This window comes from Rhinopithecus bieti, unplaced genomic scaffold (assembly GCF_001698545.2).
Source record: "Rhinopithecus bieti isolate Rb0 unplaced genomic scaffold, ASM169854v2 scaffold_11110, whole genome shotgun sequence".
Taxonomy (NCBI): Eukaryota; Metazoa; Chordata; class Mammalia; order Primates; family Cercopithecidae; genus Rhinopithecus; species Rhinopithecus bieti.
In genome coordinates, this window is record NW_016806890.1 from 1,383,967 (window position 1) to 1,402,085 (window position 18,119).

At 42.1% G+C, this 18,119-nt stretch overlaps 1 protein-coding gene across 1 annotated transcript in view; it reads left to right on the forward strand.

The window, feature by feature from the left end:
* Positions 1–18,119, forward strand: part of GPLD1 (glycosylphosphatidylinositol specific phospholipase D1) — a 65,815-nt gene that overhangs the window by 16,616 nt on the left and 31,080 nt on the right. Inside the window, exons 6-13 of the mRNA XM_017878552.1 lie at positions 403–451; positions 1,116–1,170; positions 5,169–5,276; positions 5,504–5,531; positions 5,624–5,763; positions 9,633–9,698; positions 11,975–12,095; positions 15,748–15,887. Of these exons, the coding sequence (XP_017734041.1) occupies positions 403–451; positions 1,116–1,170; positions 5,169–5,276; positions 5,504–5,531; positions 5,624–5,763; positions 9,633–9,698; positions 11,975–12,095; positions 15,748–15,887 (707 nt within the window). The remainder of the gene's footprint in view (positions 1–402; positions 452–1,115; positions 1,171–5,168; positions 5,277–5,503; positions 5,532–5,623; positions 5,764–9,632; positions 9,699–11,974; positions 12,096–15,747; positions 15,888–18,119) is intronic.

The window sequence follows — 18,119 nt, forward strand, 5'->3', positions numbered from 1 at the left end:
GCAACCTCTGCCTCCCGGGTGCAAGTGATTCTCCTGCCTTAGCCTCCCAAGTAACTGGGATTACTGGAACCCACCACAATGCCCGGCCAAGTTTTTGTATTTTTAGTACAGAAGGGGTTTCACCATGTTGGCCAGGCTGGTCTCAAACTCCTGACCTCAGGTGGTCCACCTGCCTCAACCTCCCAAAGTTCTGGGATTACTGACGTGAGCCACCGCACCCTTCCTTTTTTTTTTTTTTTTTTTTAACTAATAAAATGTTAGTGTGAAAATTGAGTCTATCTATAATGCATCCTCAGCAGTTCATTGAGTTAGCTGTCATCTCCCACCACTTGCCTGATTGTGGGAGTAAGAGTTGGGGCTACAATTTGTAATACACACCAGATGGTTCTCTTTCTTTCTCAGATTGATTTTCACGGCTCCTATTCTGAGGCTCATTCGGCTGGTGATTTTGGTACCATTTATTTACATTTGCTTAATTTTCTCCTGTGGTATAGTTCACTTATAATGACATCACCACTGTGCTTTAAATATGTGTGTCTTTAATATTTTGCCTGTTGCATGTATTTTCTATTTAATGTTGCAGTTCATATATAGGAGAGATGTACCTCATTTAACATAGAGATGTATTTCTAAGAACTTGTGTCTATATGTTTTTTTTGTTAAAAAACTCTACATTTTGTTGTTGACATGTCTTAACTTTAGAAAAACTTTACTTATACATTGGGTTAAAATTCATTAGCTAATGTCTCCCACTCTCCTAATACTTTAGCTTTATTAAATTCCACCTTTTGTCTCTAGTAGTAAATTACTTTTAAATATTTAAACTAGGTGGTGAGTGGTGTTTATTAAAGGAAACCCTTATGGTAGATATTTCCTTAAAGTAAAACAAAATCACCTTTGGTTATATGTCTAATTCTTTCTTAATGTATATGTTTCACTAAGATTTTAAAAGATAATTTTTTCTTAAAAAAAAGCATGCCTTTACCTAAAACAATGAACAAAAACATGTAATAATGTGAAAAACTAATAATCTAACTTGTCAGACCTTATGTTGAAAGATGCATGCTATGTTTGTCACTAATCCACCAAATGTCAATATTTTTTTCATACCCTAGGAGGAGATGTGTTGAGCCAGTTTGAATTTAATTTTAATTACCTTGCACGACGCTGGTAAGAGCAATGTACATTTAAATATGTGATATCTAAATGGCATTTAGAACTGACTCTGTTTCTTAGAAAATATAACTTACAATATAATTAGAAGTCTTCTGCACTGGTAAATTTTGAAAAGCAAAACTTCATGTTAGCATAGTCTAAGTAGATTCTTTGAAAAATTGAATTCCACCCAATTTTGAATGGAGTTGCTGAGTCATAGTTTAATTTTACATTTTCAAAATCATTATCTCACCTTATGCTCCCATCAGCTTTGTGTAATCGTTCTGCTTCTTCTGCATTCTCCAATACTTAGTATTGTCCAGCTGTTAAAATTTTCCAGCCTGTTTGTATGTAATGGTATCTCATTAAGGCTGCAATTTGAATTTCCCAGATTACTAATGAGGTCAAACTTTTCTTCGATTTTATGGATCATTGTGTTTAATTTTAAGTGAAAACTTTTTCCAGTTTTCAGTCTATTTTTCTGTTGGGTTGCTTATCCTTTTTATTTATTTGTAAGTATTATATATTCTGGCTTCTACTCTCTTGTCAGTTTGTCATTTAATTGTTACAAATGTCTTTCACAGTTTGTGGTGTGTCTTTTCACTTACTTTATGGTGTATCGTGACAAACAGAATTTGTTAATATTCATGTGGTTGAATATACCAGTTTTTCCTTTGTAATCCGTACTTCTGATGTCTTATTTAAGAAATCCATTCTTAGCTGGGTGTAGTGGCACAGCACCTGTAGTCCCAGCTACTCAGGAGGCTGAAGTGGGAGGATCACTTGAGCACAGGAGTTTGAGGCTTCAGTGAGCTATGACTGCACCACTGCACTCCAGTCTGGGCAACAGAGTGAGACCCTGTCTCTTAAAAAAAAAAAAAAGACACTTTGGGAGGCCAAGGCAGGCAGATCACGAGGTAAGGAGCTTGAGACCATCCTGGCTAACATGGTGAAACCCCGTCTCTACTAAAAATACAAAAAAATTAGCCGGGCACGGTGACGGGCACCTGTAGTCCCAGCTACTCGGGAGGCTGAGGCAGGAGAATGGTGTGAATCCAGGAGGCGGAGCTTGCAGTGAGCCGAGATTGCACCACTGCACTCCAGCCTGGGCAACAGAGTGAGATTCTGTCTCAAAAATAAATACATACATACATACATACATACATACATACATACATACATACATAGAAAGAAAATCTTTCTACCTTGAGGGCAAATGTTTGTTCTTTTACGTAGACTTCTAAAGCTTTTATAGTTGTATTTCTTAGCTGTATGTATTTGATTTAACTGGAGTTAAATCCAGGTTGGAGTGCAGTGGCGCGATCTTGGCTCACTGCAAGCTCCGCCTCCCGGGTTCACGCCATTCTCCAGGCTCAGCCTCCGAGTAGCTGGGACTACAGGCGCCCGCCACCTCGCCCGGCTAGTTTTTTGTATTTTAGTAGAGACGGGGTTTCACCATGTTAGCCAGGATGGTCTTGATCTCCTGACCTCGTGATCCACCTGCCTCAGCCTCCCAAAGTGCTGGGATTACAGGCTTGAGCCACCGCACCCGGCCAGTGAACTGAGCTTTTTATTGTGAGGCAATAACCCTCTTTATCTCTAGTAATAGTTGCTGCATTAGAGTCTCCTTTATCAGATATGACTGGAGTTATACTGGTCATGTTTGGTGATATTCCATGGTGCTAGAATAAGTAGGCTCAAGTTAAGAGCCGCCGAGATCGTGCCACTGCACTCCAGCCTGGATGACAGGGTGAGACTCCAACTCCGTCTCAGACAAACAAACAAACAAAACCATCCAGGTTCCAAACCTAAAGTGTAGGGTATGGCACATGTTCTCAGGGCAAAAGCTGGTTGTCCCATTTGCTTACCTCCCAGGGTTTTTTTGTTTCTAGTTGTTTTTGGTCTTTGAAAAATTTCTGCTGTCCTGCTAGCTTGGTGATTCATTTAAAAAAAGTATTTTTTGTTATTTTGTCTGACCTTTTAAGCTATTTTTATTGGGAATGCCATTCCAGCGCTCTTATAAAATAAAAAATGAGTCTCTCAATTGTGTCTTTCTTTTACCTACTAAAAAAAACCTACTAAAATTAGATTTTGTTGGTTGTGATTTTATCTTGCTTATTCTGAGAATTTTTAAATTAAAAGATGATTCAGTTTAAATCTGATTTTTAAATGCTGCTCTTTCCAACTGAAATAACTAATATTTGTGAACCAAAAGCCTGATTTAGAATTTTCTTCATTGCTTTATACTGTAAACCAAGAAGTATCTGAGACAAGTCTCAATCAATTTAGGGGGTTTGTTTTGCCAAGATTAAGGACACACCCATGACACAGCCTCAGGAGATCCTGATGACAACATGTGCCCAAGGCGGTTGGAGCACATCTTGGTTATCTATACATTTTAGGGAGACATGGGACATCAATCAATATATGTGAAATGGCTGTTGGCCAGCTAGCTCAGTTGATTAGAGTGTGGTACTAATGACACCAGGGTTGCGGGTTCAGTCCCCTTACAGGCTAATTGTTTTGGCCAGGCACGGTGGTGCATGCCTGTAGTCTTAGCTACTTGGGAGGCTGAGGCAGGAGAATTGCTTGAACTTAAAGGGTGGAGGTTGCAGTGAACTGAGATTGCACCACTGCACTCCAGCCTGGGTGACAGAGTGAGACTCCATCTCAAAAAAAAAAAAAAAAAAAATTAAATTAAATAGCTAAAATGTCCATTGGTTCAGTCCAGAAAGACGGGACAACTCAAAGCGGGGTAGGAGGCTTCCAGGTCATAGTAGATACAAGACATTCTTCCGGGTTTCCAATTAGCCTTTCACTGAATATACAATTTACAGGAATAGTGTTACTTATGCTGTAGTCTGGTTTAGTGAAACAATTAGGCAAAGGAAGCAGTCAGATATACATTTGTCTCAGGTGAGCAGAAGGATGATTTTTGAGTTCTGTCTGTCCTTTGCCCACAGGAATTTCCTTGTAGGCAAATTATGAGGGAGGTATGTAGTTTTTTAATCTTTTAATTCCTTGTAGGCAAATTGTGAGGGAGGTATGTAGCTTTTTAATCTCACTTAGAAATAGATTGGGAGGGCCCGGTGCGGTGGCTCACGCCTGTAATCCCAGCACTTTGGGAGGCTGAGGCGGGTGGATCACCTGAGGTTGGGAGTTCGAGACCAGCCTGACCAACATGGAGAACCCCCATGTCTAGTAAAAATATAAAATTAGCTGGGCGTGGTGGCACATGGCTGTAATCCCAGCTACTCGGGAGGCTGAGGCAGGGGAATTGCTTGAACCCGGGAGGCGGAGGTTGTGGTGAATGGAGATTGCACCATTGTACTCTAGCCTCGGCAACAAGAGTGAAACTCCATCTCCAAAAAAACAAAAAAAAAAAAAAAAAAAAACCAACAAAACCACACACACAGGAATAGATTGGGAGGCAGGTTTGCCCTATGTGGTTCCCAGCTTGACTTTTCCCTTTAGTTTAGTGATTTTGGGGTTCTGAGATTTATTTTCCTTTCACAATACTTTTATACTTTGTTATACTTTTTTGTATACTTTGTATACTCTGAAATTAAGATGTCAGAGTGAGAAGGCATTTTTATAATAGTATTTTAAAATAATTTTCTTTTCAATTCAACTTGAAACAATGAAAATACTTTAAATTACTTCTAGAAAGAACTCTGAATTCACAAAATTAACCACTCCTTTTGTATGTTACAGTTTCCAATCTGAGTATACCTACATAAACGTTTGATTAGGTTACCAGTTGTTTGCTCTGCATCACTGGGCCAATTATTTAGCTTTTCTGTGCCTTAATCATTTCTTCTTATGTAAAATGGGAATATGATAGTACTAACCACCTGATGTCATTGCTAGGATTAAATAGCTAGTGCATGTAAAGACTTTTACATGGTGCCTGGCACAAGATAATCATGGAATAACTGGTAGCTGCTGCTGCTGCTGTTACTATTTTCAGCTTCAGAATCAAAACAACTCATACGTTATTCTGCATTTTTCAGGTATGTGCCAGTCAAAGATCTACTGGGAATTTATGAGAAACTCTATGGTCGAGAAGTCATCACTGAAAATGTAATTGTTGATTGTTCACATATCCAGTTCTTAGAAATGTAAGTGTAACTCAGAGGACAATTTGCAGCTGATTTTGTTGTGACTTCCTTAGCACAGTTTTTATGTTTTTGTTTCCTGAGACTGGATTTCGGATTTATGGATTCTGCTTATTCAAAGGCAGTTGCAGGACAGTGGATGAGGACGGATGGAACTTTTTCTTCGTTATTTGCTTCATTTCTCTGTTAGAAACTGCAACTCACAGCAAAAATTATTGTTTATGTTGCAGGTATGGTGAGATGCTAGCTGTTTCCAAGGTAAAGTCTTCATTCTTCCCAATCTTAAAGGATTGTAAAGATACCAGGAATAGTACCATATGTATTTTATTTTTTCTTTCTCTCTGCCATAGTTATATCCCACTTACTCTACAAAGTCCCCGTTTTTGGTGGAACAATTCCAAGAGTATTTTCTTGGAGGACTGGATGATATGGCGTTTTGGTCCACTAATATTTACCATCTAACAAGCTTCATGTTGGAGAATGGGACCAGGTGAATTCATATTCCATTTCTATTACCAATCAGTCCCTGCCTTTTACCCCATCCCCAACATAACTCTCAGGTTTTCAACTGATCACATAAAAACAAACAAAATAATCTCATGAAGTGCTTTCTTAACCTATTCAAAGAGGTAAAGAATGGAAACTCAGTAATCTTATAAACCCAGCTGGTTCCCATCCAGTTGGCTTGGTTGATGCCACTTGTGTTTTTGAAATAGAGAGACAGTTATTGCAAAATTTGGGGTCTGTGAGAAATGGCTCAGCCAGGCAGGAATCAGTCTCCATAGGTGTGCTCCATTTGTTTCTTTCTTTTTATTTTGAGACAGCCGTGCTCTGTTGCTCAGGTTGGAGTACAGTGGCACGATCTTGGCTCACTGCAGCCTCTGCCTCCCAGATTCAAGGGCGTCTCGTGCCTCAGCCTCCTAATCAGCTGGGACTGCAGGTGTGCACCACCATCCCTGGCTAAGTTTTTTGTATTTTTAGTACAGATAGGGTTTCAACATATTGGCCAGGCTGGTCTCAAACTCCTGGCCTCAAGTGATCCACCTGCCTTGGCCTCCCAAAGTGCTGGGATTACAGGTGTGAGCCACTGTACCTGCAGGTCCCAGAGTGGCTGTGTTCTTGCTGTAGCGAGGAGCAGTGATGTGATGACATACTTCTCCACCCTGACTACACTCTCAGGGTTTGAGGGTGTCAAAGGATACCTCACCTAATACTAAAAAAAAAAAAACAGAAGCAAACAGAGCGATAGCTACATACCCCCGCCACACACTCCAACACAAAATGAAAAATAAATGCATTTGTAAAACATTCTGTTGAAATTTGACATCTAGCCCAGATGGGATAGCTGCTGAACCTCCAGTTCCTTTTCTTCTCCTAAGCATGCTCAGGACAAGTGTTAATCATAAACTCAGCCCAAATATAGGTCAGGTACACTGTGATTGTCCCCACTTCTAGCTGTAGTAGATCATTAGATTCTCACAGAGTCTTAACACCACACCTAGATCAGAGGGAGCCAAGGTTCTTCTGATAACCCATTTATTTCTTTTTCTTTTCTTTTTTTTTAAGAGCACATGTGTTTTTGTTTTTTATTTTTGAGACGGGGTCTTGTTCTGTCACCCAGGCTGGAGTACAGTGGCATGATCTCAGCTCACTACAACCTCCACTTCCTGGGCTCAAGTGATTCTTGTGCCTCATCCTTGAGTACCTGGGACCACAGGCTCACACCATCGCACCGGGCTAATTGTAGTTTTGGTGGAGACGGGGTTTTCCCATGTTGCCCAGGCTGGTCTCCACTTCCTGAGATCCAAGTGATCCACCCACCTCGGACTCCCAAAGTGCTGGGATTACAGGCATGAGCCACCACGCCTGACTGGAGAACCCATTTCTTTTTTGTCTTCTTTCTTCTTCTTCATTTTTTTTTTTTTTTTTTTTTTTTTTTTTTTTTTTTTTTTTTTTTTTTTGATACTGAGTCTCTCTCTGTCGCCCAGGCTGGAGTGCAGTGCATGATCTCGGCTGCCTGCAACCTCCACCTCCCAGGTTCAAGTGATTTTCCTGCCTCAGCCTCCCGAGTAGTTGTGACTACAGGCGCGCACCACCACATCCAGCTAATTTTTGTATTTTTAGTAGAGACGGAGTTTTGCCATGTTTGTTGGCCAGTCTGGTCTCGATCTCCTGACTTTAAGTGATCCACCCACCTCTGCCTCCCAAAGTGCTGAGATTACAGGCGTGAGCCACTACACCTGGCCCAGAGAACCCATTTCTGACCATACTGTTGGACTTGGAGCCTCTCCCTACTGCTGACCTAAACCAGGTTGGGATGTGGGTGTCGTTAGGAAGCACGGGGCAGCCCCTGAATCAGGGAAAGGGCAGAGTGGGAAGCTTAGGCTGTGCCACCAGCAGTGGGAAAGAGGGTTCTCTGGGCAGGACCTGTGCCTGGGAGACTGTTCAGGTCAGGATCATAGCAGAGTTGGCTGTCTGTAAGTTGGAATGGCCTACAGAATGTAGGTCTAGAATATTATACTGGGTGATGATCCTTTACCCTTATGAACATTTGCTAGTTACCAAACAATGTTAACCATAATTACGTGTTGTGTTGATTTGAAACAAAATTCCCTTTGATGACAAATTTGACCTTAGCTTGGTACATAATAAACTTGTTTTTAACACTCAGTGAGTAACAATTTGGCAGGAATAGCAATCTCATATGAATGCCACTTTTAATAGTGAAATAAACCTCAACTAAAATCCCCAAGCTGTCCTGTGGATGTGGGTTTTTAGGTGCATACTGCCGTGGTTGTACAGAATTTAAGAGATCTGCCACTCACTACTGAGTTATCTGGAACAAGTTGCTAAACCTTCCAAAATCTTATTTCCTCACCTGTAAAATTGGGACAGCAATACTAATTTCATCATAGGATTTTTGTGAGGAGTAAATTAGATCAGTCATGTAAAGGGTTTAGCATAGAGGAAGCACTTACTAAGTGTTGATTACTATTATTATTTTAGAAGGAAGAAAAGCTTATATTGGAAGGACTCATTGCTGAGTGGGTTGGCCTGCACTTACTTGTTTTTTATAATCCAGACTGGAAAACATTTTTTGGTGTTCATTTTTGATTTGGTTCTCCAAATAGCTAAGGAAAGATGTATAGCTGGACCTTATTCTTTCATCAGGAAAAGATAATTGAGAACATATTTCTTGTCTCTTGATCCCTGTTCTAATTTACCAAGGTATAAAATTCCATGAGTTGATTGCTTCTTTGCATACATATACAAAGAAAGATTCATCAGAATTTATGAAAATTTATGGGAAATTCAGAGAAGTCTCCAAAAGAGACAACACACAAAATTCATAACAGAAAGGAAAACACATATATGCTCATATTAACAGGCATTTCCTAGCTTACTAATGACAGGTTATCTTCCAAAACTCACTTATGTTATTTGGAACTTACGGTATATTTTCCCAAAAAAGCAATGAAATAGTGGTAGTTACATTCCCAGCCAGAACGCTACTCACCTCAAACTCTATTTGAAAGTACAGTGCTAACGCCGTAAGGCTGCCTTCTGCATCCTGTGGTGGAGAAGAAAAGGTTCAAAGAGAGAACCTTTTCCTCAGCTCAAACCTGGCTAGAGAAATGTTTTGGTAGGAAGAGTTTGCCTTCAGCTTTTTCCCACCTCCTTTTGGAATTCCTTTTTCAGCAGCTAATTTTCCTCATCCCTACACTCCACATTACTTCTGTATTATGCCAGCCTCCCTCAGTGACCTCCGTGCAAATCGTTTTAAGATAGTCTTCATTCCAGAATACTCTTCTTATGTTAATACCTACTTCCTCAATGCTTGTGTTCAGTGTTGGGGGAAAGCCTCCCCCAATGTCAGAGTTTATCTCTTACATTCTCACAAGCTTTTTCACTTGTAAAAGGGAATCCTTCATTAGCTATTTAATTATTGAAATTATGGATTTTTTTAAAGAAATGAAATGGAGAAATTCTGACACATTTAGGCATAAATGTGTATAATTAGGCAGAAGGTGACATAATTGGGAACCAGTTTTGATCACAGTCTCAAATTCTGAGACGTTTCGTGTTAGCGTGGAACAGCTCAGCAGGTGGAGCCGGGAGGGAAGAGAAAGGCTGAGTCTGGGGTGACTGGCAGTGTGGGGCTGCCTGGATTACCATGGTAGTGACAGCCATCAGCCTATCCACTCTTTCTGGGAGAACATGGGCTCTTACTTGGTCCTGTTTGGCTAGATAATGAATACTTTAAGCCTTTGGGAGCTGATTGAAGCGCACTACCGATTCTCGGTAAAATTCATGCTTGTGAGGTAGACAAATGCCTAACTCATTTGACTGTTTCCCCAGTGACTGCAACCTACCTGAGAACCCTCTGTTCATTGCATGTGGTGGCCAGCAAAACCACAGCCAGGGGTAAGTGGATTCCAAAATTGTTCATAGAAGAAGGACATCTCACCTGAAGGGGATCCCCTGTGGAGGTTGAGAACATGGGATTTGTTGAGAGACAGCTGTAGGTTCAGCTTCCAGATTTGTCACTTGCAGCTGTGTGATTTTTAAAGAAGCTGCTTGATTTTTGGAGCTATAGCTTCCTCCTTTTGCAAAATGGAAAAAACACATCAGCACTTCCAGAATTATGGTGTGGATGACATGCAGTGGTGGATGTAAAGCAATTTGCACATATTGAGTTGCTCATTAAATGGTAGGTAGTGGCTGGGCACAGTGGCTCATACCTGTAATCCTAGCACTGTGGGAGGCTGAGGCAGGAGGATCCCTTAAGTCCAGGAGTTCAGGACCAGACTCGGCAACATAGTGAGACCCCTGTATCTACAAAAAAAATGAACAAAATTAGCCAGGCATGGTGGTGTGTGCCTGTAGTCCCAGCTACTTGGGAGGCTGAGGTGGGAGGATTGCTTGAGCCTAGGAGGTTGAGGCTGCAGTGAGCTGAGATCACGCCAATGCATTCCAGTCTAGGCAACAGAGTGAGACCCTGTCTCAAAAAAAGAAAAAAGAAATGTAGTTAATATTATTATAACTATCAATATTATTGTCTTACTCATAAACTTTACCCAGATAGACAGTGTGGGGAGAAGCCCTCTGTGGTAAGGGCCAGAGGCCTGATTTGTATTTTAAGAAATGATATTTTCTGCTGGAGTCAGGTGCCAACCACCAGTCATTTATGCATTCATTTAATAAGTTATTAATATTATAAATACGTGTGTATTTATTATTAATAAAATATAACAATAAAATAATACAAACAATAAATTATCATTTATTAATCAGGAGGTGCCAGGAACTGGTTCAGGCACTAGAGATACCATTGTGAACAAGACAGAAGCAGTTCCTGCTCTCAGGTATATGGCCTGGAAAGTACTAAACAAGTTAATTGTGGACATTGTTAAGTGTTAGGAAGAAAAAATGCAAGGTGCTCTGGGGATTTGCCACAGAGCGTCCTGGCGTGGGCACAGGAGAGCTCTCCTTGAAGAAGTGATGGCTTAACCAAGATATTTAAGGATAGTCAAGAGTGAGATACTAAAAAATAGAGTATTGCAATGAACGGTGCTGAGAGGAATGATCTTAGCACTTTGGAAGAATGAAAATTACACAGAAAGGGCTCAGTGAAACCCTCATTGTTTGTTCTATTTGAATTGGATAAGGTTTGTTGTTTTTGTTTTTTTTTTCTCCTAGCAAACCTAGCATCTCCTTCAACATACGTTTGTTGTTTTTTAATCACGTTGGACACCTTTCGATTAGGCTTGCAATCTTTCTTCGGGTTGTCAGAACCCTGACACTAGTTGGTGTCGTGCCCAGGGCCCTGTCACTTACGGCTGTTGTCCACTCCCTACTTCAGTCATTTCCGAAGCCTCTCTGGCTTCCTGAGTCATCTGCTTTATGGCTGGTTGACATATCTGAATGTGAAAATGTATTTTTATTGTATAATTAATTCTAACATGTCTTTGAAGATAAATCAGTATGCTGGCCGGGCGCAATGGCTCACGCCTGTAATTCCAGCACTTTGGGAGGCCAAGGCAGGTGGATCACCTGAGCTCAGGAGTTCGAGCCCAGCCTGGCCAACATAGTGAAACCCCATCTCTATTAAAAATACAAAAAAATTAGCCGGGTGTGGTGGTGCATGCCTGTAGTTCCAGGCTACTCAGGAGGCTGAGACAGGAGAATTGCTTGAACTCAGGAGGCAGAGGTTGCAGTGAGCTGAGATCGCGCCACTGCACTCCAGCCTGGGTGACAGAGCGAGACTCCGCCTCAAAAAAAAAATAAATAAATAAATAAATAAATAAATAAGTGAGTAAATCAGTATGCCTACATACCAGTTTCCCCACCAGCTGACACCTGTTTCTTTCCCTTTTATGTGAAATGTTGAAATATCTACTTTTTTCATAATCTAGAAAGAATTGAAGCCTTTTACTCCTACCATAGAGCTCTGATATTATAGGAACTATTTTTTTCTAAGGATAGGCTTTTAAGCCTTAGAAATGTGTTTACTAAAAGATTTCATGAAATGAAGGTTTTTGTAAAATTTTGTTTTCTGTGTTGCTCCTTCAGCCTTCTGATGTTAAAATTTTGTAGTCTTTTAACCTGTGATTAACATGACTATATTCTTTAACTCAGTTTTTCAGGTGATTAATTGTTTTCTCAGTTGTAACCAGTTTATTCCTCTTTGTCTTCAACAGCTCGAAAATGCAGAAAAATGATTTTCACAGAAATTTGACTATATCCCTAACTGAAAACATTAACAGGAATATAAACTATACTGAAAGAGGAGTGTTCTTTAGTGTAAATTCCTGGACCCCGGTAAGAATTTTCTGCTCTAAGTTGGGGAAGAGGAATGCTGCTTCTTGAGATATCTTGTTTTGCTGAGTCCCTGGGTATTTATTTGTCCATTGAAAGTTACCTGTGGTGGGGTGTGGTGGCTGGAAGGCTGAGGTGAGAGGATCCCTTGAGGCCGGGAGTTTGAGACCTGTCTGGGCAACATAGCAAGACCTTGTCTCTACAAAAATAAGTAAACTAGCTGGGTGTGATGGCTGTGCCTGTTGTCACAGCTGCTTGGGAGGCTAAGGCAGGAGGATTGCTTGAGCTCAGGAGTTCGAGGCTACAGTGAGCTATGATCATGCCAGTGCACTCCAGCCTGGGCCTAAGCATGAGCCAGGCCAGCAAGTACTCTTGGCATCCATATGTGGTTTGTTCTGAAGATGCCCTGAGTCTGCACCTCAGTGGTCTCTGTCAAGTCAAGATGATCCTGGGTACCCAGGCCAGTCCTTCTTTGGACTTAGTCCCAAAGGCGTTCACAATGTTGAAGGCTCACTTTGCAGAGCCCCATTGTGTATGAAATTCATCAACGAAGTTATCTGTTAGGACACTCTACTGGGGGATATAAAATGAAAGACAAATGAACTCTGACCCTTAAAAAAGTTCAGTCTAAAAGGAGTGATAAATACAAAAATAACCATTATGTGAGTAGACTGCAACACATACCACGGTGAGGTAAGGGGATCGTTAGATAGCAGGAAGAAAGGATGTGGTAGCTCACGCTTGTAATGCCAGCACTTTAAGTGGCTGAGGCAGGTGGATTACTTGAGCTCCGGAGTTTGAGACCAGCCTGGGTAACATAATGAGAACCTGTCTCTACAAAAAAAATAACAAAAAATTAGCTGGGCGTGGTGGTGTGCACTTGTAGTCCCAGCTATTCCGGAGGCTGAGGTGGGAGGATTGCTTGATCCTGGAAGGGAGAGGTTGCAGTGAGCTGAGGTTGCACCACTGCACTCCAGCCTGGGTGCTAGAGTGACACCCTGTCTCAAAAAAAAAAAAAAAAAAAAGAAAGGGAGAAAAGCTTCACCTTGGAGGCTATCAGACAGAGAAGGCTTCCTGGAGGAGGGAACATTCAAGTTAGGCCTTGGACAGTAGATAGTATTTCATCAGTGAGAGTACATTTCTGTTAGTGGATTGGGAAAGTTTCAGGTGTTGGGAAATCTGAGTAGTTGTATTTGCCTGGAGCATAGGACAAGGAATATAAGTTACTGTGAGAGGCTTAGGAAGCTAAGTAGGCATTGGACTATAGTGGGCTCTTAATGTCAGAAGGATTTAGACAACTTTGTGAATGGGGTCTCTGGGAATTGGGAAGGGCCTGGTTTAGGTTTAATGCCCTGCTGTCACTGCCTTAAAATTCTTAACAATTTTTTTTTTTTTTTTTGAGATAGAGTTTTGCTCTGTTGCCCGGGCTAGAGTTCAGTGGCACCATCTCAGCTCACTGTAACCTCTGCCTCCTGGGTTCAAGCAATTCCCTGCCTCAGCCTCCTGAGTAGCTGGGATTACAGGCCACCCGCCACCATGCCCGGCTACTTTTTGTATTTTTAGTAGAGACGGGGTTTCGCCATGTTGGCCAGGCTGGTCTTGAACTCCTTACCTTAGGTAATCCACCCACCTGGGCCTCCCAAAGTGCTGGGATTACAGGCATGAGCCACTGCCCCTGGCTTTAACAATTTTTTAACAAAAGGCTGCATGTTTTAATTTTGCCCTGATCTCCTTAAATTATGTAGCTGGTCCTGGATCAGGGAGGGGGACCTCTCTCAAAGCACGTGTCATTTTGTCTTGCCATATTTGGATTTTCTCCTTTCAAAAAAATGAATTGTCTGAGGAGGGACTTTATGTTCCCAGTGTCTGTCATGGTGCCTGGCATACAGTAGGAGCTGATTAATTGCTTCCTAGATGAATGAGCAAGTCAGAGCTGGGCTTTAGGATGAAGCAATCTATGCATGGCCTGCCAGTGAGATTAGAATGGGCAAAGCAGAAGGTATAGTCGTGCCTGAAAGATCCTCAGACCCTGTACTTTCCCAGAGCCTGAGCCATCTGGGCTGCCTTAATGCTCTGAGCCAATTGAGCTCTGCTTTGGAGCAGACCTAGGAAGTCTTGTTTGGTCTCATGTCACCCTTGGGCAGATTTAGAGTTGTGTCCCCTTAACTTGGATGGATCTAGTATCTGGTCAGCTTGTTCAGGGCCATTCTAGTTTGTGCTTTTGTCTCTGCAGTAACCGCATTAAGAACCATTCAACATCTCAAGCTGAGTGGCTTGTCCCCCAAATTCTCTGGCATATGGCTCTTAGCACTCTGCATGTGACCTCTCACGCCTGCCTGGCAGCAAATACAGTCGCATCTCAACTTGGGTGTGGTTTGGAGGATATCTTGTTTTTTTTTGTTTTGTTTTTTGAGACGGAGTCTTGCTCTGTCACCCAGGCTAGCATGCAGCAGCACAATCTCGGCTTACTGCAACCTCCATCTCCCAGGTTCAAGTGATTTTCCTGCCTCAGCCTCCCGAGTGACTGGGACTACAGGCGCCCACCACCATGCCCAGCTAATTTATATATTTTTAGTAGAGACGGGATTTCACTATATTGGCCAGGCTGGTCTTGAACTCCTGACCTTGTGATCCGCCCACCTCGACCTCCCAAAGTGCTAGGATTACAGGTGTGAGCCACCATGCCTGGCTGGTCTGGAGGGTATCTTTGGCATCCTGGTGGTGTTCCAGTTTATTTGTTTGTTAAAAATACATACATATATACAAATACAATTAAAGTTCTGGATTGAAAGGACTTGTGCTTTTTGTTGTTGTTGTTGAGACAGGGTCTCATTCTGTTGCTCAGACTGGAGTGCAGTGGTGAGGTCTCAGCTCACTGTAACGTCAACCTCCTGGGTGCAGGTGATCCTCCCAGCACAGCCTCCCAAGTAGCAGGGATTACAGGCACGCTCCACCACCCTTGGCTAATGATTTGTATTTTTTGTTGAGATGGGGTTTCTCCATGTTGCCCAGGCTGGTCTCAAACTCCTGGGCTCAAGCGCCCCTGCTGTCTCAGCCCCCTAAAGCGCTAGGATTATAGGTGTGAGCCACTGCACCTGGACAGATTTGTCTTAAAAAATTTTAGTCCACTGGGCATGGTGGCTCATGTCTGTAATCCCAGCACTTTTGGGGGAGCCAAGGTGGGTGAATCGCTTAAGGTCAGGAATTTGAGACCAGCCTGGCCAGCATGGTGAGACCCCATCTCTACTAAAATACAAAAATTAGCTGGGTGTGGTGGTGAGCACCTATAATCCCAGCTTCTAGGGAGGCTGAGGCAGGAGAATTGCTTGAACCCAGGAGGCAGAGGTTGCAGTGAGTTGAGATCGTGCCACTGCACTCCAGCGTGGCGACAGAACGATAACTCTTTCTACCCATGCTGGTCCCAGCCTCTCGGGCTATAACTCTACTGTCCCTCAGCATAAGTTGGGGGTATGATTTCACTATCCTAATTGCCTGTCCTAAGTGATCTTACTTGCTGAAAGGAACTAATGTTCTATTGTTTAGCACTTCTAAAAACTAATTTCCTTTACACAAGTTCAGTATTTTGGACAGGAAACAGTAGCTTTGTTGATTATGCTAAGTGTCCTTATTTTGTGTAATGATTCTTTTATTTCAGGGTTCCATGTCCTTTATCTACAAGGCTTTGGAAAGGAACGTAAGGACAATGTTCATAGGTGGCTCTCAGTTGTCACAGAAGCACATCTCCAGCCCTTTAGCATCTTACTTCTTGTCATTTCCTTATGCGAGGCTTGGCTGGTACGTATAAGTTTATCTGACCTGTGAATGTTTTCTGCAGTATTAATTTTATTCAGTCATTCTGCAACTGTTTTTTATTTTATTTTATTTTTGAAACAGAGTCTCACTTTGTCACCCAGACTGGAGTGCAGTGGCTTGATCTTGGCTCACTGCAACCTCTGTCTCCCAGGTCCAAGTGATTCTCTGCCTCAGCTTCCCAGTAGCTGGGATTTACAGGTGCGTGCCACCATACCTGGCTAATTTTTATATTTTTAGTGGAGACAAGGTATCACCATGTTGGCCAGGCTGATCTTGAACTTCTGGACCTAAGTGATTCTCCCGCGTCAGCCTCCCAAAGTCCTGGGATTACAGGCATGCGCCACTGTGCCCAGCCCTCTGCAACTGTTTTAAATGGCGCTTGTTAGCACCTTGTTTGTCAATCAATTCATCATCAACAAAAGCATTAATTTATTTGATTAAAAAATTTTTTTTTCTGTACTAGAGATGGGGTCTTGCTATGTTGCCTAGGCTGGTCTCAAACTCCTGGGCTCAAGCGATCCACCTGCCTCAGCCTCCCAAAGTGCTGGGATTACAAGCATGAGTCACTGCACCTGACAAAAGCATTAGTTTAATGGTTAAGTTATTGTAACAATGAAATGATCTCCTTACACTTGGTCAAATATGTTTAAATACAAGGAACTTTTGGTTTCCTAAATAATCACAACAATAAAGGATTATTTCATGGAATTTTTGTAAAGCTCTGATGTTCTTGGAGATATATTCTTACAGATTTCTTTTGTAATCTAATAATATTAGAAGGTTGTAAGCAGATAGCTGTTATAGTGATTTAAATATTGTAACTTCATATGGTAAAAGCTGGTATATCATGACAGTTTTATAAAGAGAAAGTTAGGAATTCCTCTGATTTTAAAATTCAACCAAAACTAAGCCCCACAGAATAAATAAATAAAAACAAAACAACAGGAACATACAAAACTAAGCCCAAGTATATAACAGTGACCATTTTCTGGAAGTTTGGATGAAGGCTTTTTTAAAAAAATCACACTCCTTAATTCCAAAGGGCATCGCATTTCCTTGGCACAATTTCCTGACTGTCCTTCCTTTCGGGGCCTCTGTGCATTTAGCTCTAGTGCAGGAGACTGGGAGGTGAATGCTGTCTTTACTGTTCGTTCACTTGTGTGTAATGGCTCTTCTTGGCCACCTCCCTGAAAGATCCAAAAGGCCTCCTGCTGGGCTGGCAGCTACACAAGCACAGCCAGCCACAGGGGCATCCCTAGGGCCATTACTGGCCAGCATTGAGCCTCCAAAGTGCAGAGAACAGCAGTGGATCCACTGGAGTGTCTGCCCCTCCCACCAGGTATCATAGCCTTAAACAACTGCTCTTGCCTTTTTCCTTTGTTCTGCCATTTGTTCTGATTTCGGCTTACTGGAACCTCCGCCTACTGGGTTCAAGCGATTCTTCTGCCTCAGCCTCCAGAGTAGCTGCGATTACAGGCGCCTGCCCCCATACCCAGCTAATTTTTGTATATTTAGTAGAGACGGGGTTTCACCATCTTGGCCAGGCTGGTCTCGAACTCCTGACCTCAGATGATCCACCACCTCGGCCTCCCAAAGTGCCGGGATTACAGGCATGAGCCACCATGCCCAGCCTGCCATTTATTCTTTATGTGGCAGTAAGAACTAGAATAAACAAATGACTTTTGGTCTTTCCAGCTGCAGTAGTGACACTTGAACCTTTGACTCGGTTTATCCAGCTCTATAGCTGGTGGCTTGTGGAATCTCATCTAAACTACTAAATATGTTGAACACTTGATTTCTTGATTTGGCCCACTACCAGGTGCCTGTGTGGCTATGGTAGAAACATAGTCTGTTTCACACAAGCTTGTCTTTGGTCAAGTAACACATTGAAATGAGTTGAGCAGATCAGAAAGTGGCCTGAGCCATTGGCTGGAGGGACTTGGCTGGACACGAATTTCCTCTTTACTCTCAGGCAAGCCCTGGTTTTGTGTATAAGACAGGAAGCTTCATGAGGATACTCTTCATCCTCTCAGGTTATGTGGTCCAAAAATGCTTAGAGGCCTTGATTTGTCCATTTTTATTTTATTTTTCCCCTTGAAGAATGAGACTGAATTTCTCAAACAATACAATGTCAGAAGTGAATATTCACAACAGTCATGAAGGGTAGAAAAGTCAGTGAGAGAAAGTGAACGGACTGGGCTCTAGAAAGGAAAG